We start from the raw sequence: 26,823 nt of genomic DNA, 5'->3' as shown, positions 1-26,823 counted from the left end.
GTTAGAATTTAATTTCTGATCTGAACAATAAATTGTTGGCTCAAGCATGCCCAAGGGGAGGACAGGGATACAACAGGCCAGGCAGCCTAACCTTGACCCTGGGAATGTCACATAGCCAGCTCCCCTGGGAACTTCACAAAAGACAAGGCAATGAGGAACAGGCAGCACAATTTCACCACAGGCAAATCACGCCTGACCAACCCGACTGCCTTCCACAGTGAGATTTTTCATTTTTAGCAAGACCTTTGACAAGGTTTCTCACAGCATCCAGGCACGTTAGTGACATATAGTTTGCACTACTATGTGGAAAACTAGCTGGTCCACCAGACTCAAAATGGTTGTTATCACAGTATCAAGTCCAGCTAATGGTGAAGTACTAGTAGCATTCATGAGGGCATCAGTGTCTTTATTACTCACCTGGACAATGGGAAGGAAAGCACTCATAAAAAGCTTACAGATTTCGGCAAATTGCAGGAACAAATTATATACCCGAGGGTATGACTGCCAGAGGGACCTCAGCAGGCTAAGAAACAGGTTGACAGGAATCTCATTAAGTTCTAAGGCAAATGCAAAGTCCATTGCTCAGGATGGAATAACTCCATACAACAGAGCTGGGGCTGACTAATCAGGAAACCAGAAGATGGTCCCACTAGACGATCATGAAACACAAACCAGCAGCACGACCTTGCAGCAAAGGTCAACTGTGTATTGGGCTGCATCAGTCAGCATATAGCCAGCAGGTACGAGAAGTAATGATTGCCCTCCACTTTGTTCTTGTGAGACTGCTTCTGGATGAGCATGTCCGCTACGAGAAAACACTGACATACTGAAGTAAGCCTAACGGGGAGCCATCATTCACACATGACATACAAGGAGAAACAGAAGGGACTGGGTTTGTCAGCCTTAGGATAAAGGCAGAATCTTCCTATTGTTTTCCACAAGACAGTGATGAAAACAGACTCTGTCTGTACAGTAACAAAATCAGGCTAGGTAATGCACACAAGTTGCAGCAAAGAAAATTCCAATTAGATATTAAAATAAAATTGTTCACAATGGAAAGAATCAAACACCGGAACAGGGGAAGAGAGAAGCTGTGCAATCTCCACCCAGATTTTCAAATCAAAGCCTGGAGCAATCTGATCAGACTAGATCTCTTCAGCAGGGGACTGGACCAAATTATGAGGGTCCTTCCAAACTAAAATCCTCCATAACTTTAGTAGTGCAACAATTTGTATTAAAAACAAAGATCCAAGGTGTCTCATGGCCATGGACACACACTGCAAACTGAAAAAGTTCCACCAGCTGAACAGAAATTAGTGTCCTCCATCCTCCCCTTTTGTTCTTGCTGCACTGCTTTGCCATGTTCTCATCAGAACAGATCTTCATAGCCTGCTTGAGGCAGGCTAGAGTAAATACCTCTTGGGTGATAATAAGTAGCTGGAGACAGCTAGAGAGAGTAAAACCTTCAAACACATAGTCAGATCCACAAAAGGATAAAGGCTATGGCTTTACCATTTCTCAGACTACAAATCCATATACTGTAGGTATATGCTTCCCAGGTGGGCTGCTCAATCAAGAGGGAAGAGGGGTTCTCCCATGAATCAATGCCAGGCTGCAGCCTCTGAAAGAGAACTCAAGTCTCAGATTGACTACAGCTTGAAGAAAACATGAAATCTGCATGTCAGACTTGTGCAATGATACAACTGGATGGACTATCAGATGGCTAACATTATTCACTTGTCATTCACTTTGAAGGTAGAGACTGAAATCACCATAACAACCAACTTGACCATCTTGTAGAACTAAACAACCAAGAACTGTAACAAACACACGGTATCAGGCTCAAAGGGACAGGATTCATCTCATACCTTAGCCAACAGAAAACAAAGCACTCAGCCCTCAGCCAAGTTAGTTCTTAATGTTTGGTTGTTTTTTTTCTTTTAAGTCAAAAAGGCAACACATATTGGGATCAACTGCTCTCAGAAGTTGTCTAACCCTCTCAATTTACAAGAAAAGCTCATAGTGACGTTGCTATGAACATTTTAAAGAACCATTCATATTAAAAAAAGAAAATAAATATGCATCTTTCACTACAATTCCTTTTCATTACATTCTTTGATCTCAACATCCTTGGTGGCACTTTGATCTCTTAACTCCCAGAAAGAATGTCAGCCTACTTACCTGCTCAGGAAATACAACAGGAGAATAAAGAGACAGTGATCAATAAGGAAAAATAATTGACTTTTTATTAGCACTTCAACAATTACCTAGTGTTCCATGGCGAAGCACAGTTTTAAAGACAACACTGGTACCTCTCATCCAACATAACAGTATCAGTTTTTTTCCAAATACAAAGGAAAAAAAAGTGTGTTCCTTTTTAAAGAAAAGCTAAGTCTTATATTAGCTACTTATAAGCAGAGACATGTTGCATACCGCAGCTAGATACTTCAAGTTTGACAAGACAAAAACTAATACTTCGGGATGTTAAATCCCTTAAAATCCCCTTTTTGCTAGGTGGGAGGGAGAGAGAGAGAGAGAGGATTATTTCCTTGTCTTTCCCCTTGTCCCATTTCCCTCCTATTTTTTGCAGACCTAAAAGAAAAGTTGACTACAAGGAAATCAAGAGGCCATACATGCTACACTCAAATATAGCTGCCACATTTTAAATTAAAATTTAATTACAAGTCTTTTCCTGCAGTGTACAACATATTAATGCTTACATGGTAATTTTTATTTCAATTATATGAAAGAGATTTGTAAAAAGGGTAGCTCCTTTCATACATTGTTACATTTCTTAATGCATTACCTGTTCAAAGTCTGTGTTTTAAGTGATCTTCACATAAAAACAGAGGTAGCTACATAGAAGTATTACATTTTATGAGGTCTCTATGCATGGTGTAATAAAAAAATATTTGTTCTATCGATCAAGATGGATTAATTTCAAGACTTACTTCATAATAGTTTCTCTTCCCCAGATATGAATGCTTTCTGTTTCTATTTAGCCTTCGTCACCATGGACAGTTGCTACATCAGTATGGAAATATGGTAAAACTTATTTTATTAGGCAAATATTTGAGTTGCATTCAAGTACATCTAACATAATAAAAACAAACCAGCAACCTATGTCATAATTAAATTTAATTCTTTGCTGAACTTATGGGAATTTAACATTGCTTTTAATTAGATTAGGGAGAAGTAAAATAATCAAAACACTGGATTTTAAATTTGTTATCATAGAATCACAGAACTGTATAGGATGGAAGGGACCTTTAAGATCATCAAGTCCAACCCTCAACCTAACTCTGCCAAAACCACAACTAAACCATGTGCTAAGCACTACGTCTATCCGTGGTATGTTTCTGTGCTGTCCAAACAATAGCTTATTTATTTAGAAAAATTCTAATAAACTCCAGCATCTGAAATAGGTTTAAAAGTGCCTTTTTCAGCATCACAAAAATGTTAATTAAGAAAGCATCACTAATTTTTAAAGTAGCAGATGCAATTAAAAGTCTAAGTGAACATAAACTGAAACACTGTGGTCCAAATTCTATGAACAGATCAGGTACGCAAGATGTTTTTCCTGTGCAGAACTGGACTATATTTTTCCTCACACACTTAAAAAGGCAACGACTGGAAAAGATGGAGAATTTAGCAGCTGCTTAAAACAGTTAAGCAGTGCAAGTAAGTGTACGTTTCCTTGTCTGGCTTGAAGATCACTTGGTAGGTCCCTGAAATCCTGTGTTTTGTTTTACTTAATGTAAGCAGGCACTACAAAAAAGTGGAACTGCATTTTAAAGAACTTTCCTAAAATGTTCTTGATTTACCGCATCCATACAATCCACAAAAGAAACAGTTCAATTTTTTCTATATAGATTTAACAGAATATTATGTTTAGAATCTCAAACCACGTAAGCATCGAATTGCATCTGCTTGTAATTTTGATTTAAGTTTTAATGAAATAAATAGTTGTTTTGTCCACACTGGCCAAAGAACAGCTTTGATGATAAGACCAAATGCAACTTTGGCGCAGTATTTTTTAGTGAATTTCTATGACAGAAGTACAGACAGCTACAAGAAAGAAGCCAGTAACTACTTAAAGGTGACCACAAGTTATTAGTTCCTGCTTCGAACAGCAAAATGTTAACCTTAAAAAGCACATTTTCATTCTTTAATGCATTGCCTCATAGGAGATTTAGTTTGAAAGGCCAATGTGCCCATCCTTCCATAAAAGCCTACATTCCCTGACTGAACTACATCTCCTAGGAGTCAATGCAGTCTTCTCCAAGTGCCAGCTGCGTTATGAAAGTAAGAGATTCTTCTAACTCTTGTTTTCCATGACTGTAGTCAAAATCATAAGCGGAATATAAATCAGTATTTAGCTTTGATACGATTCCCTGACTTTGGCCTGGAGGGCATCACAAGTCTTCTTAGCATCTCCCAACAACATGGCAGTATTGGGTTTGTAGAAGATTGGATTGTCCACCGCTGCGTAACCAACTCCCAAAGATCTCTTCATTACAATGACCTGCACATAAAGAGTTCATGTTTGAAACAGTAAAACCCAACCACCGTCCCCCCTCAAAAAAAGACAACACAAAACCAACCTCCACAAACTAAGGGAGAGGAAGAGAGATCCCTGGTCAAAATAGGGTGCTTACTGCTTCAAAACTGTATTTCAAACTTTAATATAGCAAACAAACTGATAGTCAGATCAGTTTCAGAAACATTTTATAGTTAAACACAATAGTACATGTCAGATGAAGAGACTGTGTACACTACACATGCAGATGCTTTTACTTTATTCCATGTCATAAAGTCAAAGCAAGATGGGCACTGATGATTACAACATAGAAGGTTGTACTAGTTTCAGCTGGGATAGAGTTAATTTTCTTTTTAGTGGCTGCTATGTTTCAGATTTGCTCTGAAAGGAATGTCAATAATGCATATTATTTTAGTTGTTGTTAGGTGATGTTCATAGTATTCAAGGACTTTTTTTCGGCTTCCCATAGAAACTGAGAAGGTGCATAGACAGAATGGCCATAGGAATATTCTGCACCATAGACATCATACTCAGTATATAAATGAGGGTTGGCCGGGGTTGGGAATCCATGATCACTGCTCAGGTCAGGCTGGGCAACCAATTCATCGATCAGTGAGAGTGACCTGTGTCTTGTATATTCTTTTACCATTATTGTTATTGTTACTTTCCTTTTCTGTTATTATCCTATTACACTGTCTTTATCTCAACCCAGGAGGTTTTTTTTCCCCTCTTCCTGCTGTTTCTCCTTCTTCTTCATACTCTTCTGGGGCGGGGCGGAATGGGGAGTGAGCAAGCGACCACATGATCCTAGTTGCTGGCTGGGGTTAAACTACAACAGTCCTTTTCAGCTCCCCACACTGGGCGCCAAAAAGGACTGTCACAGTTTAACCCCAGCCAGCAACTAGGACCACGCAGCTGCTTGCTCACTCTCCCCAGTGGGATGGGGGAGAGAATTAGAAAAGCGTGAAAACTCATTTGTTGAGATAAAGACAGTTCAATAAGTAAAGCAAAAGCCATACATGCAAGCAAAGCAAAACAAGGAATTAATTCACTGCTTCCCATCAGCAGGAGCCACCTCCAGGAAAGCAGGGCTCCATCACATGTAATGGTTATTTGGGAAGACAAACGGCAGCACTCTAGACATCCCCCACTTCTTTCTTCCCCCAGCTTTATATACTGAGCATGATGTCATAGGGTATGGAATAGCCCTTTGGTATGGAATAGCCCTTTGGTCAGCTGGGGGCAGCTGTCCTGGCTGTGTCTCCTCCCAATGTTTTTTGTGCACTCCCAGCCCACTGGCCGATGGGGCGGTATGAGAAGCAGAAAAGGCTTTGACTGCTTAGCAACAACCAAAACCACCAGTTTGCTATCAACACCATTCTCATCTCAAATCCAAAACACAGCACTATACCAGCTGTTAGTAAGAAAACAACTCTATCCCAGCTGAAACCATGACAAGGTTTTTGAGGCTATTTTATTTTTGAACTATTTTAGGAACCCAATTCCCTTATGGTAACACAATTCAGATGAGTGTTCTCACCAATACTTGGTGCAACACACTTTCATACTTCTCCAGACTATCACTCTGCATAATCTCATACATGGGATTTAAAAATAAAATAAAAATCCTAAAATAAATTTCAGCCAATTTTAGCTTTAAATGTCAAATTAGTTAACCACGACACCTTCAGCAGAGAGACCACGAAGCTTTAACAACTTAAACCATGTACACATTTATTTCTCAAATTGCAACACACAGCTATGCACAAAGCACTGATAAATGTATGCACCTGCAACTCTGAGTACTTGAATGGTTAACCTACAGAAGAACAGGCTATGACTGGGTTCAGAAACAGAAATCAAAGATTTCGTAGCAAGGAGATTCAAGTATATGTACTTTATATCAGACAATGTTGCTTTTGAAGAGCAAAACTGGTGAGGTAACTAAGCTGTCAGTTCAATCTTGACAGACTAAACTCTCTACTCAAACCAAGCCACTCATTTGTTTGGGTTTTTTATTTAAGCACATTATTCATTTTTGTATTTCCACCTCAATATTGAAGTTGTCAATCTAATTTCCTATAAACTTAAAAAAACAGGTATTTGTATAGAAATGCTTCAGGTCAGCAGATTTGAGCAGAAAATCATTTATCCTAATCACGGTTTTTAGCAGAAGCACTTTCATTGGTCTTTTCTACTGCAGTCATCATTAGTCTCACTAAAGCACTTGCTGATTATTATAAAATCGTGAACAGTGCTTCACACTAGCGAAGTACTGACTGTTTTGTTGGACACCTAGCAGAAAAGGTTCTCATGGAAACCAGAAGAGTAGGAGAACCTTGTTAGCTTATCCTATAAGCCATGTTTTTAAAACTATGCTACCTAAGGTAGGTGCTAATGCAACTCTGTTTATCTCACCTGTTTGGACTTCCAGACCTCAAGAACTGGCATTCCAGCTATGATAGAGTTCGGATCTTCCTGAGCTGCTGAATTAACTGTATCATTTGCACCGATTACAAGGACCAAGTCAGTTTCTGCAGCAAGACAAAGAAAATAGAACTGATGAAAAATTATCCGAAACCTGAACACTGAAGCTGATGCACATATTTGTGTTTAATCTGATCTTTAGAGGCAGAACCACCCCTATGGTAAGTACTCCACAAACATTTACAGGGACTTCATTTACAAGTATTTTACAAACTTATCAGGTGAGTTATATGGGAGACTCCAAGTATGCTACCAACTACCTAAAGCAAACTGCAAGCATCCACAACCCCCATTCCAAGGGACTCATTAGATCACTTTGCCACTCAAAAGTTAAACCCTTTGATATTTAAATGTGGTTTCATATACACATAGTATAATCATCTTCCAATTTCTTTGTGCCTGGCTTTTCCTTTGAATATTCTTTCAAAAAACCTTTCACCAGGAACTTTCTGATTTTTAAATAAAGATGTAAGAAAGCAAGAAGTCTGTACAATGCTATATTGGTTTGCAAGGCATGACATCCACAACACTTGACCTAAAGAAGTAACAGTAGGTTTCTTGTAAGGAGCAGTAACAGTGATAAAAAGACACAGCATTTGTCATTTATCTCACAGCTAAAAGCAACTAAAAAACCAAACTGTTCTCTTGGTTTTGGAGGAAACAAGTTTCACAGGCTTATTTAACCTCCCTTCAATATCTACTTTTTTCTATACTCCTGTATTCAGTATTTCCCTTTGCTTTAACTGTCTGTACTTTCTGCCTCTCAGTTTCCTTCTTCTGAGTCAGGCTATTTCTTGTATTCCTCTGTGCTCACTTGCCATCAGCTAGGAGAGCACTCAGATTGCACCAGAAAGACCTCAGCTCCTCAACAGTGGTACCACAACAGGCACAAAGAGAAACTGAACGGCCTGACTGGGATTTTCTATTTTTAAAATCCTTGTGCAATGTAAAAACAGAATGAAATAAAAATTGACAAGATCAAATCCAATCTACTGGAAACTTATAGCTCGTGTGCTAACCTGGGAAGTCTTCGTTGATCTCATCCATTTCCAGTACAATATCATAGGGAACACCAGCTTCTGCTAGGAGTACGTTCAGCTGACCAGGCATACGGCCAGCCACAGGGTGAATACCAAACCTAACAGGAAAGAAAGTCAAACTCCATTAATAAGTACTGACCACTCTGTTTTCCACAGTAAAATTGCCACCTGTGACTCACAAGGCTGAGAAGTTAAGTATAAGCACACATGTGAATTAATAAAAAGAAATGGTTAAACCTTAACAATATCGTAATTACTTTTCCAGTATTACTGCGAACTGAGTGGGTGGGAAAGGGAACAAGGCCCATAGATTTGACTCTTCACCTGGAGAGCAGCTGTTCCTTTTCTGCAAAGTTAAAAGTATGACTGACACGACAGGTATGCAAAAGAATACACTCATTTCCCAGTAAAACTAAAATAGCTAGGAGTAGGAGTACATTTTTAAGAAGACTTGTTCAGAAAGTTGTTGCATCTGCAAGTGGCTTTGGAGAACCTGCTGGACACTTCTAGTGACAACACAGAAAAAACTTGTGGCCAGAAACTCCTGGGAACACATCACTGCAAAACAAACCAACAGAGTAAGTTTTCCACCCAGCAACAGCTTATACCAACAAGCTTTTATTCAATTACTTTTGAATGTAATAGGACTATTTTACCATTCTGTCTGGCTACAACCATCAGCCTGAGCCACATCACACATCGAAAGCACTCATGTCCACCTTTCAAGCAGTACCATATTTAAAACCTTGTGAGAGATACCTTTGTTTTTTTATGAATCAGCCTTTTTGCTGCAAAACCACCACCCACATTAATATGCTTTGCAGGTCCCTCACATCACTGAAAAGCAAAAGCATCACAGAGCAAATGAACTGGCCACAACAGTGGCTGCAACTCTTCATGAAAAGGCCAAAGACTGTGCAGCCTTCCAGAAGCAAAACTACTCTGAGACCTAGAAATGCCCTTGGCAAACAACCTTATTGACTCATTTATCTCTTAGAGCATGCATGGTTATTATAGTCTAACACTCCAACAGCAAAATAAGCAGGGACTCTACTTTAAGCAGAGGACGCTGCTTTGCTGAAACTTTCTTCTCATGACTGGTCTTGGGAGGAAAAAAAATAAAATAAAAAAGATGGGGAGTGAGAAGATGGAGAGCTAAGAAGCTATACCAGTTTAAGCATAACAATTTAGGAAATGTTTTCAGAACAACTCATAACCAACTTGGAGAAAACACACTGCTTATGAGTTACTAAAAATTCAGACAGTCACACAGGGTGGTGACAGGGGGTATTAAGGCATGCACACAGTTCTCTAAGAGTAAAAACCTGAAAAAAATCAGAATGGAGATGTTAAACTGCTTTAGTTGCAACTCCCAAAGACATTTTTGTTAGAAACAAGACTATTACTTGTGGGCAGCTGTACTCTTCTGCTTACCTATTGGCCCTGAATAAACTAGGCAGATCAGTGTCTACTGTCCTGTGCACTTTCTGTCTTTCCAGCTCTGGAGCTATCACCAAATGTAATGCTGACTCAAGCACACCAGAAATGCATCAGATGAATGAGTACATAGCTGAAGTTAAATGTTTAATAAGGAAACCTACATGTACTTTGGAAGAGACAGAGAACACCCAAGAGAAAACTAAATTCTTGGATTTCTGAACACAAATCTCTGAGCAGAAATCCAAATGAGTCAGGAATGTAATAAAAGAACTTCAAACTTCTTCAGAAAGGGTGGAAAGACTGATAAATCAACTTGCCATGACAGAGGGATTGTCACATATTTCTATTTTCAACTCCACTGCAATGGAAGTGGATAAAACATCACTGATGGTCCACAAGTCACAGTCCAATCAACACAGATCACTTATGAATTTAACATTGTATAAATACATCCTTAAAAGGGCAACTGAGCACTCCATCAGCACAAGAACATTAAGACAATGCAAAGATGAGACAATTGGAACTCCAGAAACAAAATTAAGGACATATGATTAATCTACATAATACTAGATATACCACAATTTTAAGCTGTAGGTCAAACAGCAGGATAAAAGCTAGCTTTAAAAGTACTGTGTTTAAAGAAACAAGGAGAGTAGACTGTTCACTGCTTGTGAACATTTGAGATTCTGCTGCAAAGGATAATACCTAGAAGCAGAAAAAGGACAGCAAATATACAGGACAAAATATTAACAGCTTACATTTCACATCACTCAGTAATGTAAGCCATGTGTAGTACTGCAGCTAGTCTTAAAGTGTACCAAATTCAATCACTTTCAGTACAGTAGGAGAACTCTTATTCTGAAGTACACTTGAGAAAACCCATCACTCCTCTGGCAGTGAAAATAGATTTTCCAACAAAATTCTCTTTTGTTTCTAATAAAATTATTTGAGCGTCTTTGTTACCAAAGCTGTTTTGGCAATACACAAAACAAAATACTCGTGAGGTTTCTATTAAATACTGTATACACATACAATCTTATTTCAAGGGCTGGAAAGCCAAAATTTAAACTGCCAAGAAAATTAATTTCACCTTTGACTTCACTATTCCTGGCAAGAGGCAAAGAAAGAAGAAAAGAAAGGGACGAATTCTCTTCGTTCAGAAAGAGTTATGGCATCAACCATCAGTAGTTAGAGATTTCTGACAGACTGCTTGAAACCACATACTGCGTATTCACAAAGTTTGAGAAAGCTCATACAAAAGCTTTTTGGACAAATATTGAAGTGACTCCCAGAAGTCTGCTTCTAAGACCGTGTTAACGAAGTATGACAGTAGCCTGCCAGTACCTCTTGAAACCGGATGTGCAAGTGTGTCAAAATCATTAAAAATATGTGCCTCTCTAAGATTTTCATTATTTCACAAGATAAAATCTACGTGAGATTAGTTAAGATCTAATTGTGATTAGCCAGACCAGCTGAACAAAGAATTCAGGTAAACACAGAAAAGAAATAGCTAAAATCCCTGATGACTCACAGCATGCCTAATAAAAGCTGTGTATCTTGCTCCTGACTCAAAACAGCAGCAGTTCTTCAAAGCTATGTGTGTTATGGCAGAAACATTTTGTCACACATGCTCTCCCAGATGTTCAAAATACGAACCTCATGCATATTCAGAAATTCAAAACACAAGTGATTTTAAAAGGGACATATTTTTATGGTAAAAATGTTTTAAAGTGAAAAATTGCTAAGTTTCTTTGATATGTCTTCAATATCAGTTATGCAAGTACTTCCTTAGGTTGGCTGGTTTGTTTTTAAATCAAGCAGAAATCTCACACTTTTTGACTTTCTGTTTACATGACATCAAATTTTCAGTCTACATATACTTTACCCATAACAAAGATTCACAATCATGCTGTGTCTGACTTGAAGCATTATTCTAGTAGTTCTCTGAAATGCAGAATTCACAAGGATTTTTTTTACTTGACCCTGCCCATGTAACGTGTGGCTTGCTTATCACCTCCAATGGTCAGAAACACTGAAGTGAGCATACACCTCCTTGCTACTAAAACTTCACACCTAAACAGCATAAGTATCAGGCAAGGACATTCGGCCTTTTTAATCAGCCTCTTTTGTACAACTTTTTAGCTTTAGAAAGACAACACAGCACACTCAAAAATAAGTTCATATTTTGAACCTTTTCTTGTAATACAAAGAGTGCAACACTCTCTTTTAAACTTAGACTAAAAATCTACAATTCCCAACATACACATTGGACAGCATTTTCAGCACAGAAAGCACTTAAATTCGGGGGCCAGGGGGAGTTATTTAAAGCAGTATGAAGTTAATTATAGTAGTATGAAAAGACAACTAGCACATGAAAAGTTACTGAAAAATCTCAGAATGGAAATTACTTTTTATACAGTTCATAAAGTCAGCATCTATCTTTATTACAACTGGATAGATAACATTCTTGTAATCAATACTGAAAGAGCTAGCACCTACCTAACCCAATGCAGAAGTGTTTCAAGATCACTTCATCCATGTAAAGATAGGATTCCTGTCATTATGCCAAAGCTGGACAGAGTGATGTAAGTAAGTAACATCTGGCTAGTGCTTAATTTAGCTTACTCGACACTTTAGACGCTGTATATACAGAGAATAATTTGCCCCAGGGTTTTGCCTCACCTCCTCTTCCCCCCACCCCATTCACTTTATTTGTGTTTTGACACCTCTTCACTTCTGTTTCCAGTACAGACAATCTGTTATACAAGGTAACAGGAGGGGAAAAAAAACACTAAAAAAACCCTAGATGAACTGAGAAGTGCATCATTCAGATACTCCACAGCCTGAATCCTGCCATATGACAACAGTTGCAGTGTAGCACAACTTGTAAGTATTACAGTATAATGCGCTCGTCACACATTATAGATGACTATGTAGATTACTAGCATGAAAGCACAGAGCTAGCTTAGCTAGCCTATGTTTGGTGTCAGAGAAGGCTCCAGGGAGAACTTATTGCAGCCTTCCACTACCTACAGGGAGCCCTACAGGAGATCTGGGGAAGGACTTTTTACAAGGGCATGTAAGTGATAGGACAAGAGGGAATGGCTTCAAACTGGAAGGTAGATTTATATTAGGTATTAGGAAGAAATTTTTCACTTTGCGGGTGGTGAGGCACTGGAACAGGTTGCCCAGAGAAGTTGTGGAAGCTCCATCCCTGGAGGTGTTCAAGGCCAGGTTGGATGGGGCTGTGAGCAACCTGGTCCAGTGGGAGGTGTCCCTGCCCATGGCAGGGGGGTTGGAACTCTATGATCTTTAAGGTCACTTCCAACCTAAACCATTCTATGATTCATGACTGAGGCAACAACATGTCCCCAGAAACAGTACTTCAGCATGGACTAAGCTCAGTGGCTCTGCTGGGGTCAGGTCAGTTAAATTTAATCTGAATTAAATTAGTTAAATTAAGCACACTTAAGTGAGGGTTGGTACTGGCTCTTTCCAGCCACTATGGTTTATCACAGCAGGGGCAAGATCCCAATACAGGGCATGGGCCTGAGCTCAACACAATAACCCTCCCAACGGCAGGGACGAGAAGAGCCTGCCTCCAGAAAGCATCATAAGCTGGCCTAGTAAGGTTACCCAGAGCGGAGCTGACCCTTGTGGAACCAACGACCCACCTACAATACACGCCCAGGAGCACACAGCTACAGCTGCACCCTGGCAGAAGCCAGTAAGGTACAGCAAGGTTTGCTAGTTTTCTCTAGCTACACTGATATGGCACTTGAGCTAAAAGATATGCTGGACTCCATTTGTCCCTTCATCTGCAGCATTAATAATTCAGAACTCACTCAGTCAATTTGACTGTAAGAAACAAACTGAACTGACACACGTACACAATTATTGTCTTCCTAGTAAGCATACTCCAGCTTCCTAGAAACTTGCATCAACGTATATTATTCTTATGCTGCCATTCAGCCATGACAGTCATTTCCAGCTCCATCTTACGCACAACTGAGCATATGTGAAGTAATTAAGTATGTTAAGACTGGTTGGACCAGAATCTTAACAGCTCATCCTTTGAAATTCGTATAGATTTTCTTGTAGAGCAACAAAGAATGATGACTGTAAATTGATACAATTAAACAATTCAAGTTAATGAGTTTTATTTTTTTTAAGTTGTAGATAAAAACGTAGGTTGTACCCATCTACACTTTCTATTACTCACAAGCAATTAGAACAACAGAGGAAAACAAACCCAGAACTTTAAACACATTTGAGTAGAGCTCGGCCATAGAGGTCACAATAAAAATCAAAAAATGTAGATCCAACATGAAGTTCATGCTATCACATTTTCAAAAATGTTATGCTATCAAATGTAAACCCATGTTTTCACATGCTCAAAAATAATAAGATTGTCCAGCATCAGAAGACAGAAATCCAAGTTCTTTAAGATACCCGCGAATAAAAATTTGCTTAAAAGAACCCAAAGCAAAACACTAACGTATTAGCAACTAATTTGAAAGGCTGTTACAGAGGTAATCAGCATTTCTCTGAGCCATGAGAGTTACCAGAAAACCAGCATGTTTAATTACGAGTTAGGTTTAGAAAGTCTACACAAAGCACAATTTTAAGATTCCTTTCACCCTGCAATACATTTTTCTTATCAAAAGTTTCTTACTGTGCAGGAAAGCAAAACACATGGATAGAAGAAGTCTCAGGGAAGTCATACTGTGGCAAAAGCTAAGATACAGTTAACGATGCGAACGTGGACAGCATCAATTACCTATGCTTACGTGAGAACATAGACAGTTTTAAAATGTACTGTAATACTACTGATTAATTGTGTATCTACATATAGATATAGAATTACTATAGAATATAAAAGCAGAATTTCACAACTAGGAGCCTCCAGACAACATAGCATGTGGCTGAAGAACTTTGGTGAGAACTTTCAATAATTTACTCAGTTGTAACTTGCAGAAATATGACACCAGTTGTAGAACAAGCATTTCCTCTCCAAGGCCAATGGATTCTCGGGACTACAGGATTTAGCCTATGGAAAGTTTTGTTGTTTTACCCATCCATAACAAGGGAAAGCTATAAATGAAGGCTCAGCAATATCCAGCTTTGTATGTGATCCTACTAATGCATTAAAGATGTGATCGGCTGCAAGACCATCTCAACTAAGCGATGATGTTAGCTATGCAATTTAATAACTAAAACAGTCTGAAGTTTCCAAACTCTCCCGTATTTCCAAATCTAAACCCTAGTCAAAGGTTATGCATCATGTTATATAATCTGTGCTCTTCACTAAGAATGTTATGGCTATAGGCAAAGTAAATGAAAACAGCAGCTCCTCTGGATCAATCGTGAGCCACAAAGCAAAAAAAAAAAAAAAGCCCAAATGACAGACGCAATTTTTCTTGGAATGTATGGGCATTACAAATTTATGACAATCGTATGTCCATGCTGGCACCCCTCCACAGCGGATGTGTGAGAGTGTCACTACATCTGGATGGTGAGCGTACTAGGGTCCCGAGGCACTTCAGGCCCACTGAAACCAGAGGGACAGCAGCTGCACTCAATGAACACCGTGGGAGCTCCGCAAAGTGATGAAAGGCCTGAATTACCACAAACTCTAAATACAGACTTATTTCATTAAAATACTAGGTAACCACTGCAGTGATCCCTTCCTGAATTTGACTCATTTCAAGTATAAGCCAGTTATTTCAAGGATTCATTCACGTTTCTCCCCTGCAAAGCCAACATAAAAGGCAAAACCAGTATTTTTTTATTTCACCAAGGCTGATAAAAAACAAAGCTCACCCCCGCAGAAGCACCAAAAAGAAAGCCAAAAGCACGCGACACTGTCATCACATCAGCCAAGAAAGGTTCTTCTGTTGTACAAGTAACAAGTCTTCAAAATTTTTAATGTAATTTGGACACACACAGAGCTTTTGCTAAACATGGAGAAATAAGGTGTGAAGAGAACTGCTCCAGGAAGCAGATACACCGGTACCACCCCCATTTCTCATGTATGCACGAACAAATACATTTATAAAGCAATTTTATATGCAAAATTGCAACATTCTGGGTAAACACTAATAAGTAATTGCTGCTAAACCCTACACCAATCCTTCTTTTATCCATCACAATACATGCAGGAAAACACTGCAAAAATGTATATGCAACTTTTCAAGAAGCTTGGAAAAATAGTGGAAGAAGAAAAACAAAACCAAAACCCACCAATTGCTAGAATACTGATTCCAAAGCAAAGTCACCATCTAATTGAAATAAACACATGGAAATCAGAGAACGAGTCTGGCTAGCCACCATCTGTTGAAATATCTTGTTTCAAATGAAAACCGAGCACTGACTGATTTTAAAATATAAAGTTACCATAACTAGAAAATAGTTTCTCAAATAATCAGCAAGGGATGCATGATGTTAGCTTTCCAGAACTTTCAATATCAATAAGGTCTATGAAAACTGAAGAAGGAAAGGACTCGAGGCCAATAGTGACACCTAAGAATTATCTCTGCTCTTTGGAGCAGCACTCCAGCAGAATAAATCCATGGGACTGGCAACATGCACTCCAATAATCCTTTCATGCAATACTCAAAGAACTCTAATAACAGTCTTGCTTGCCATAGCAAAAACTTATGGGAACCCCGTAAGAGTAGGTCTAAGTTGCTTAGCAGATTGGCGTATCTGTCACAAGAGGAGAGGCTGAGAGGTGTGATTCTTCAGCCTGCAGAAGAGAAGGCTCAAGGAATCTTATCACTATGAATAAATACTGATGGACAAGAGTAAAGACAACAGAGCCACATTCTTCTCAGTGGTATCCAGTGAACAGACAAGAGGCAATGGTCACAAACTGAAATACAGAAAAACCTGTTTTACTCTAAGGGTGACTGAACATTGGAACAGATTACCCAGAGAGGCTGTCAAGGTTCCATCTCTGGAGACTAGATATTCAAAACCCAACTGGACAAGGTCCTAAGTAATCTGCTCCCGTTGACTCTGGTTTTACCAAGGAGGCTGGCTGAACTACATAATCTCCAGAGATCCCTTAAATTTCAGCTTTCCTGTGAAAATTCAGGTTACATTGAAACAGTGACAGAAGTTTACATCCTCAGACCTCAGCCAGTTCCCTGGCTACTTTCTCAACAAATCAGTCTGTAGAAACCTTTAAAGCATGGTGTGAGAGAAGATACAACAACTCTAATGCTTGGAAGGGGCAAAGGGAAATCAGGCAGTATACCCTGTGGAAGCTAAAGTCCTGCTGCTAACATAAGATCACATGGACTGACTTATGAGGATTTTGAGGAAGGTAACAGGCCGGAGATCTGCTTTTAGCAGAGGCACTGTGTGCAGTGCATCAGTCCAAAACCAGAAGCTCCTGAGCATCTGCATGACACTTCTCATTAATACACACTGAATGTCTTCAGCTATTCCAGAGTGCAGAAAGCGTTAGTAGAATTATAGTGTGGTTAATTCTTTTCAGCATTGTTTCAAACATGCCAATCACGTTACCATCTATATTTTTATTATATATATATACACAAACGTTACTGTGTAGTAGGAAACATTTATTTCTATAAATGCAAGTCAGTTATCCCAGGAAAGAAGTCCCATGTTCTTGGTGCAGAGGCTGCTACCTGACCTACTCTTCCACTTCATATCACATTGACCCCCACAAATGCTTTTCCATACTGCAGGTTATTTCCTTCCTAGGAGCCTCAACTATTCCCATTGCATCCCTTTAACTATTCCCCAAGCAGAGGTGTCCATTTCCTTAGGAAATTAGGACTTAAAAAAATATTAAAGCTATTTTAGCCTAGTAAATAATCCCCTTTGTTGGAGGTTCCTCTAGGAGAAATCTCTCAATTCAAAGCACTTAAGTTAAGCCTCACTCTCTCCCACTGACTATAAGCATAAAGAAAAACTACATTCTCCTTGCACTGAAGTCAGCTGTTGTGACTACTCCTCACAGGAACATAATTCCACAAAGTGGTTACTTTCACACAGCTCTTCAACCTCCACCTTTAGAAAAGGCTGCTAACTGTTCTCTTGAACACAATACAAAAATTGTACATTAAAGCTTTATTTCACAAAAAAACTTCACTGCTTGTTTTGGAGAAAAAATATGATATACAAAGCAGAGCATATGTAACTAAAGGAGCTAACTTACCTTTCAAAAAAGTAAGATTTTGTTGCTACAATAAAGAAGTATTAAATTTTAAAGCTATTCTTTTTAACTGAACTTCAGCATGACACCCAACAAAACCAAAACAAACCAAACAAATGACAAAAAATTATTCTTCAATGGCTGGGACAGCGTCTGAAAACCAAATTTAAGATGACTGTAAGGGAGTAACAGATCTTTTACACTAAGCCATGAAGTTTCTAGATATTCAGCTATAAGTTAATGACTAAAGCATTTGTCCAGCTAGTATTTCTGAAAAACAGATCAGCATAATAATGACTGCTGAAGGAAAAATTAAACCAAAACAAAGACTTGTAAGGGATATTAATAGAATGAAAAAAACAAAAACCAAACCCTGTAATACTTTTCTTCAAGGAAAGTACTTACCTGACATTTTTCCCTTGTTCTCTCAACATCTTCACCAGATCAGCTATAGGGTACTGAGCTTTTGCTGCACACAAACCATAACCTAAAAGAATTTCCAAAAATTTAAGCTTTTTTTATGTTCCTGTGCAGACAGAATAGTTAGAGACAATAAGTGTACCTTTTACGCAAACGGAAGCTCTCATAATTAAAAATAAACAAAAAAGTTTTCATATATCTGTATATACACACATGCATACATCAGATACTCATATATTCCCAGCCTGACCACTGTAATTCATCTCTTCTTTTTGGTCTCCTAACAGTGTAGTGATTTAACCAGTCAAACTACACAAGTAACTTATTTCAGCTTCACAAAAATACGTGTTCCTTTATCTATCAGAAAAAGATGTTCTGGACAGGCACACTGAAAAAAGGCTACTATCAGGTTACTTCATCACCATTATCCTCGATAAAATTTTGGATCTACCTAATGCAAGCCTAGTAGCGGAACATGCCTTTTAGCAGCAAATATTCTTTTCAGTCTTTCTGTCTGAATTAATTCATCAGAGCAGTAATGCTCAGGAAGAAAATGGAGAGTACAAATTATTAATGGCATCCTCAAGGTTTGACCACAGGAGCAAGAGGGAAACTCCTTGAACAAGTTTGCAAACTTTGTTGGAAACAAAGGTAACTTCTCAAATTAGACCCTTACCTCACTGCTGTTTTCACTTAAGTTGAAACAAAATGAAAGATTACTTTGTTTTCTAACATTCTTCTCATTCCTACGCTAAAATAAATTTAACGCAAGAGTTATGCCATTCAGTTGAAGGAAAACGAGTCTTGAGCTACTGCATACCTGATGGCACATAACAGGGAATGTGCTGTTCAACCACATGAGCCTACAGCCAATGTAATAGTTTCAGACAACTCAGGGTTTTTGTTTTCTGGGTTTTTTTCTTCTTTAATTGCAGTATTTATTGTATACTAAGTTTTAGATTTTTTCTGCCTTTTTTTTAAATAAAACAATGCATAATTGAGCAAGTAAATGAGAAGTGTAAACCAAATCCTCTCTTTCAGTAACTTAACAAACAGATATTTTGTTACTGATACCACTGGTACTATGGTAGTGCTCAGAAATTCACACCACAATAGCTGCACACAAAATTAACTGTAAACATAGTTTACAAAAGACAGTCTTTGTCCTGAAAAATTTAAAATCTAGATAAATAGAACAAAGTTTGAAGAGACACACAAGGAAAAATAAAGTTACATGTCTACATAGAGGAATGATGACTAACCTGGGAACAACAAGAGATCCCACAGACCCAGTCAGTATTTGACATGCTGCTGCTATATTGCAACTGAAAGACATGCTACAATTTTTTGTTTGGGGTTTTTGTTTGTTTGTGGGTTGTTTTTTTTTTTTTTTAGTAATACATCCTCTGAACATCTTGCTGTATGACCCAAGACTGTCTTACCTGGAGTAATAATAATATTATTGGCTTCTTTTATCATTTCAATTGCATTGTCCACATTAATCTCTGTGTGGGTTCCAGTAATTTCCATGGGTTTCCCACCAGCTGTTGATGTTGTGCCATAGCCCCCTAGAATCACATTTGCAAGGGAACGGTTCATAGCCTAAAAGACAAGAGGTTTTTGGTCAGCTAAAGATGAAATACAAAAATAAAGGAGAGCAAATATCCACAAAGAAAACTTCTGAAAATATTAAAGCCTTCCTGACAATAGTCTTTATCTGCTGGTCTTGCCTGCTTACAACTCAAAATAGGATCCTTAAGAGACCCAGATTAACACAACAATAGCCAAACGTCAGCTTGTAACACATTATATGAGACATACAATAAGAGAGCATCAGCATTTCCCCAAGACAAAAAACCAAAACAAATAGCAAATATTGGTGTCTTTGTTCTTGAAAGGGAGGGATATAAAAGAACGTGTAGTCGGTGTCAGAAATTTTAATTTTTTTTTTATATACATACATGTATATATACATATACACACACACGCTATTTTTGCTAGATACTTGAAGTTCTTGAGCAATTCAACCTGTAAGCACAGAACTGCTATATGACCACATGGAAACGACGTAGCTCTTACTGGTAGTACAGAAGCAAAGCTCCTACAGCATCAAGACAGAAAAGAACACAACAAAGCTAAGTAGCATTTGGTTAGTTTTGTGTGGCTAACTCAAAACAAATTGTAATGAACTGAAGGGGGCCATTAACTTACTGGCTGAGCACCAAAGGGGAACAAGAAATCTTAAACTGGGAGCTCTAAGAAGAGAAAATTCAGCTCTCTAGATACATAGCCAGGAACAGCCAGTGGCTAAATGCTTTCACTGGCATGTCTCCTTGTGACCATGGTCCCAAAGCAGTATCTGGCAATATCTGGAAGTAGGCAAAACTTGTAACTGCAGTAAACAAAACTTCAGGCACAGGCAATGAACAGGATAAATTGCTTGTTTAATTAAACATGTGTGTCACACATCTGCTGTGCTAGCTTAGAAACCACAGTAAAATTTAAGAATGGAGAGGCACACATGCAAGAGAGAGGAAGCACCCACACAATAGTATGCTTCCAAGTGTCCATTTGCCACTGACATTTCAAATCATGCAACTCCACAGGTTTTTTTGCTATAGCCTGAGAAGGTATGCCATTCTGTGAAATTCACCATCTAGCAAACAAGCACAACAAAGACGTTAGAAGAACTTTTGTTTATCCTGATAAATCATCACTGTTTCAGATACTGTAAGGAAGGTGCACAAATGCAGTGAAATCAGCATCTTTCTACCATCTGCAGTAGGCAGTAGTTCACAACCTTGAAAACAGCCTGCCTTTGCCATGTTATCACAATATTAAACCTTCAAACAGGAAGGCACACTACTTAGTATATTACCGCAGTTACGTCACAGGTAACACAGCCAAGACAGAAGAACACCTTCTTCAAATGCTGCGCACGCTAAGCTTACAAGCAGCACTCTCCATGCGTATCTAAACGAAAAGACAAAACTAAGACCAGGCCAAAGTGGGGGAAGTTCAAACATTATTAGAAGTCTGAGAATCCACACGAAGCAAGCATGAGATTGAAGCACCACTGCCTAGCTCTGCACCAGAGAGCTGAGAAAAGAGGGGGAGGGGGGGAAGTCTGGCAAAAAAGGGTGTGGTACAGAAGGCTTAAAAATGAGCTAAGACCTCATCAAGCAACAATTAACCAATGCAGCTAAGACCTACTCAGCACAGGGACTGTGTGAAAACTCTCCTACAGCCTCTTTCACCTTCTTTACCACCACAGACCACATATGAATAAAGCGCAGGCTTCACCATTCACAGATTACCCAACTACTAGCAAAACACCCTCTCTGCTGTGCATTCACAGGTGACACTGACCAGGAGCTTACAGCCTAAGGAAAACCAAATCTTTGATCCCTGAGAACTCCAAGTCCTTCCACTGTGCCCACAGAAACCACACAGCTAGCACAGGTGATGGGCCAGCATACAATTTATTAGACTAACAAAATTTGTCCTTTCTCTTGCTTTGCTTCATCATCCCAAGTAATGGTTCCTCTTCTGTCTGAAACGTTTTCCCCATCCCTAAGCATACTGATTCTACTACTACAGTTGCAATCATCCCGTATTCGCTCTTCAAAAACAGGTAGGACATGCTAATACAAACCAAGTGTTCTGAAGAACACATGTTATGTTAGCGTTTCAGAAGTCACAAGTCACAGGATGATTGAACAGTACAGTCCTTTGCTTTTTTGTTTTGAAGCTAAATTTTGTCTTTAACTCACCCTAATAATAGGTACAAAAGAGGAATGGATGGAAAACCAAGCAGAGACCAGCTCAAAAAACTAAATGGTTATCTGAATACACATTGGCCAATTTTATCAGCTCAAGCTTTAACAGATCTGGATAAGCTTTGGATGATTAAGCTACAGTTTTATCACAAAAAGTAACTGGAAATGTTGTAAAAAGAAGGTTTCAACCATTAAGATTTCCACAAACACCTCCTCATCTGTACTAGATAAGCTTCAATAAATATACTCCTTTGGATGGAAGTCATACACGGGGCGGGGAGGAGAAAACTGTTGCTTCATTAGCACAGGTTGCAACAGTCTAAAGCAGAATTTATTGAAACTCTTGAGCATTTTCGCTCCTGAAACGCAGATTCAAGACAATGATACCAAATCCTCTGATTATAACAATGCTTTTGAAATTAATGATTTCCATTAAAGGAAGTAAAGCAGCAAAGAAAAATGCCAGGCTAGAAATAAGTTACTTTGCTTATTGTGCAGAAATTATACAAAAGAATTTTAATTTTACTGTCTGATCAACTTTAATTGTCTAAGCCTATGTAAAGCAGCACAAGATTTCTAAAATACTACCTCAAAAAACTAAACTTCCTGAAATTTGAGAAATGCATAGAGGAAGGTCACTCTGTCACTGTATAATTATTTTGCTGATTATTTCTCAAGGCTTCCTATTTACCTAGATTCCTCCAACCAACAGATGCAAGTATCATAGAATCGTAGAATGGTTAAGAGTTGGAAGGGACCTTAAAGATCATCTAGTAACAACCCCCCTGCCATAGCGTTGCTCAAAGCCCCATTCAACTGAAAATTCTGAAAGTGCTGAGAGGAGCTAGCAATAAAATAAATAAAAAAAGGAAGGGGATAGTAAAAGAAAAATGAAGGTATAGAGTGACTATCCCTACCGGTAAATAGGTACCAAACAGATCGTATTTTCACAAAGACTTACAATAATTTGATCTTTAAAGAACACACTTTTCATCCCTGTGCTGCCCAGAAGCATCATCTTTCTATTGACATGGACTAAATTGCTGCCTGTATACAAATATATATACATATCTGTTTATATATGAAAAGACATCACATGAGCCACTTAATCTGATTTCCTTTTGATAAGGAGATACAAAAAGGTTCAAGAAAGAACAAGATTCTTTAAAATTCATACCTGGAATTGTTCATTCAAACTCACCTCCGTGAAGCTGCACAAAAATATGTTTTTAAGCTTTTCTGAAATTCTTCCTCAAGAGAGATGAAAAGTAATGATACTGATCATTCCTAACATGGTAACAACACTACTTATCAGCAGAGACAAAGTAAAACACGACAGCCAGGGCTGACCATAGGAAAACATCAGGACAGGAGAACAGCAACACTGATCATACAAGAGCACAAGGGCAGAAATGAAACAGAATTATACAACAGAATCAGGAGGTTGGCAGCTGTTGCACTGTGAGCAGTTTTAAGTCATTACCTCTCCACCTTTGAAAACAAAAGGGAGAGAGGCATGGGAAACAAGATACTTCTGTACAAACGTTCCAGAGAAAAGGACGCCATTACTAATAACACAACATTCCACGGAATTGACGCTCAAGTTTGCTTCGACAGAGACAGCATCAGCAACACACTAATGCAAGCCTGCTGCCACCGTGTGGTACTTCAAAGTAGCTGCTCTGAACAAAGCACTTTCCTATACTCCAAAAAACAAACTTTAAATTTCTCTCTAATTGAATCAAACTTTTTTTTTTAAAGGAACTCACTACTTAAAGTATCTCCTGCTGATATATTTTAAATTTAGCTTAAAATTAACAATACTGCAGAGTGACATGACAAAAAAAAAAAAAAACACACCTGAGAACAAGTAATCATACTGATTTGAGGTCAGATTCAATGCCCAAGTCAATGCAAAGGCTTTCCTCAGTTTTGAACTACTCATCTGTCCAAACCAAAGAGAGATGACTGACATCTAGTCCAATGGATTCAATCAAGAATTTTCTAGTCTCTGAACACATAGCAGTTTGGTCTTCGATTGCTTATCTTCCTAGCAAACATGATGAGTGAGGTTTCTCCTTACTTGGAAAACAAGCATAATTTCTGCTGACTTCTTACCACACACATGATGTAAGAGAGGATGGCCCCAGAGGAGCCAATGAGTGCACCAACAATGGTCAGCAAGTTGTTGTTCAGTAGGAAGCCCTCAGCACACAAAGCCCATCCAGAGTAACTGTTCAGGACAGTAATAACAACAGGCATGTCAGCACCTCCAATAGCTGCTGTTAAAGTGACACCCTGGAAGAGGACAGAAAACACTTCAGTATAAGCTGCAACTAAGGAGAACATGTAAAGATGACAGCCTGCCTGCAGCACTGTAAAATAAATATCTTTACTTAATAACCTATTCAACTATTTTCAACGTAGGATACATCAAGCTATGGCTTGTGGATTAGACTTAACGATTCTGCCTTCTGAGAGAGCACAGGAAGGCATGCTGCTGTCCTCATCCTGTGCTTAGCCACGCATTTTCACTCGCAAAAATATCCTACCAGCTCCATGGAACTGCTCATACCATTAAAGGATTCATACTGAGCAGTCTTTTGCAAGAATCAGTTTACAGAATGATAACATTCAGGGTAAATTTTGCAATAGCTAGTGTGAGTGAATGCGGGAAATTACACATGGGAAAAATCTTACTAAGTTATCACGATAACCTGTAGATCCAGTGCTCTTTTAAGTATTTGAAGGATAAACTTCCCAAGAAGTCTTTTAAAACATCTGAATGGAGCCTTTTACATTACAAAAAGTCATAGCTGCAAAAACTCATTATATACATACATCTGTTCTCTGGAACTGTTCTGGTTTACAACTAAGTTTAGGAAAGTCACCTGCTACTTGCTACTGCAAGGTAGCATACAGGGACTATGATGATCGTGACTGAAGGTGCTAAAACACAATCATTCAGAGGAAACTTGCAAAGCTGAAGAACAAACTGCTTGTTTAATTTGTTTCACCTCCTACAATTCCCCGACTTACCATTATGGCTGAGAGCGCTGACACAGAACCTAAGCAAGTAATTCCCATAGTGTAACTAGGATCAATCATGTATGGAACCATTCCACCAACACTGGCGACCAGCAAACCTGCGTTCAATGCATGTCGACCAGGCAAAAGCAGCGGTGCAGAATTCAGGATACCTGCAATCAAATGCATATTCAGAGATTGATATATACATGCAGGAAAGCCTGTCTCTTGCCCCAGAGAAGACTCATTACCTCAGCAAAGAAAAATTAAAAAAAGAAAGAAAACAGGAGGGGCAGAAGTTAAAGTAAGTTAGTGGAAGCTGAGACCTTGTGCTGACTCAGTATAGCAAGACATTCACACTTACTCAAGATTCTCAAATACTCCTGTTTAAATTCTTGGTTTACTGATCTTATTTTACTAATCTCACTGAAGTGCTTCAGAATAATCACAAAAATCTCTTCTCCTCTTGAAAAGCCTTTTTTTCTTTTATAAACATACTTTTATTCTAGCCCCAAGTCTCTGCTGGTTGCGTATGAAACTCTGTTATAGGAAGCTTTTAGCCAGAACTTCTTAGTACAGGTATTATCTCAGTCCCTGAAAAGCTGTGTGCTTAGAAAAATATGACTATGCAAATAACCCCAAATATAAAACACACTTGCTTTCAGATGCTTTAATTTCACCAGTACCCTCAGTGACACAGACTTCCCACAGCTTCCCACATTGGCAGAAACTTGAGTGGAAAGAGGGTTTGGTATTTGCATGATTCAGTTTAAAATGACAACTGCTTATTTATTTTCACCCCAGGGTTTTGTTGTTGTTTTGTTGTTTGGGTTTTTTTTAAGTTTTCACCCCACAAACAACATAGCAAAAAGTAAAAATAATGCAATTTTGTTTGTTATTTTTTGGAGTAAGTAATTACTTTCCAAGTGTCTCGTTTAAATTTAGCTAAATTCAAGGGAAAGAATGAACTGACGGTTTCAGGACTAGGAGTCAAAGTCTGTACTACCTCTACTTCAGCAGTATAGACAAGCTTATTATGAAAACGCTAGAGGGACAAAAAAAAACAAAAACAGGACAGTCAGCTGAAACTGACAGTGAAGTTCACTAGGGACGCGCACACAAATCACTGAAGGGGTGGAGGGGATAAGATAGAGAAGAAAATAAAAATAACCAGGAAGCAATAAATGAGTAACTACTTAGCAGAAATACATACTACTGACAAATTCTTCAAAAGATTATTAGAGAAGACAGCTTTCCTTCCATGTCATGCTTCCTCCTTCAATTGCTGGTCTCAAACACTGAAGAAAGCAAACAGACGTTTCCCAAAGGAACTATTGCAAAGCTCATAACAGGATTAGCAATAGGAAGCTGTTAGCCGGAACTTCTTAGTACAGGTATTATCTCAAGTCTCTCAAAAGCTGTGTGCTTACAAAACCAAAAATAAATACAATAAAGAAACCTTCAGGTGCATGAGAATCAGAAATTAGTGAGTATTTAATTTAGAATGCATATTTACTAAAACAGTAAGAGGTATGGAGCATGGAGTTTGCACAGTGGGTAAACAGAGAGCAAATTGAACAGTTTCAAGTGAGGCAGTCTCAACTGATACTGCAAGCTACCTACCTAAAAGAAGCCTGCAATGCTAAGAACAAAATCCCATAAATATTAGCAGTGCTCACTGAGTCCAGCAACATCAAGGTTTCAATTAAAATGTCTGCTCAGGAATACAAAGTTGTGATCATAAAAGTTCAATAAAATCAATTAGAGAAACAGTGTCCGGTAGTGTTTTAACAAAACTAAAGCAATGTTTACTTCCAGACAAGATGCATTGAGGGAAGCTTACATGACTTGGTAATTAGTAACAGTAGTATGTCCAAGCACTGAAGACAAACCTCATATAAC

At 38.5% G+C, this 26,823-nt stretch overlaps 1 protein-coding gene across 2 annotated transcripts in view; it reads right to left on the bottom strand.

Moving 5' to 3' along the window:
* Positions 1-2,228: 2,228 nt before the first annotated feature.
* NNT (nicotinamide nucleotide transhydrogenase) overlaps positions 2,229-26,823 on the bottom strand; it is a 48,073-nt gene continuing 23,478 nt past the window's right edge. For both annotated transcript variants that reach the window (XM_082497187.1, XM_082497186.1), the window contains 7 exons: positions 24,934-25,094; positions 24,013-24,192; positions 19,558-19,717; positions 18,101-18,182; positions 8,047-8,165; positions 6,959-7,074; positions 2,229-4,525 (listed from right to left, as the gene is read on the bottom strand). In XM_082497187.1, the coding sequence (XP_082353313.1) occupies positions 4,376-4,525; positions 6,959-7,074; positions 8,047-8,165; positions 18,101-18,182; positions 19,558-19,717; positions 24,013-24,192; positions 24,934-25,094 (968 nt within the window). In that variant the 3' untranslated portion in view covers positions 2,229-4,375. The remainder of the gene's footprint in view (positions 4,526-6,958; positions 7,075-8,046; positions 8,166-18,100; positions 18,183-19,557; positions 19,718-24,012; positions 24,193-24,933; positions 25,095-26,823) is intronic.

The sequence above is a fragment of the Vanellus vanellus genome (genome assembly GCF_965231255.1).
Source record: "Vanellus vanellus genome assembly, chromosome: Z".
Lineage (NCBI taxonomy): Eukaryota > Metazoa > Chordata > Aves > Charadriiformes > Charadriidae > Vanellus > Vanellus vanellus.
This window is presented reverse-complemented; position numbering and strand designations above follow the sequence as displayed.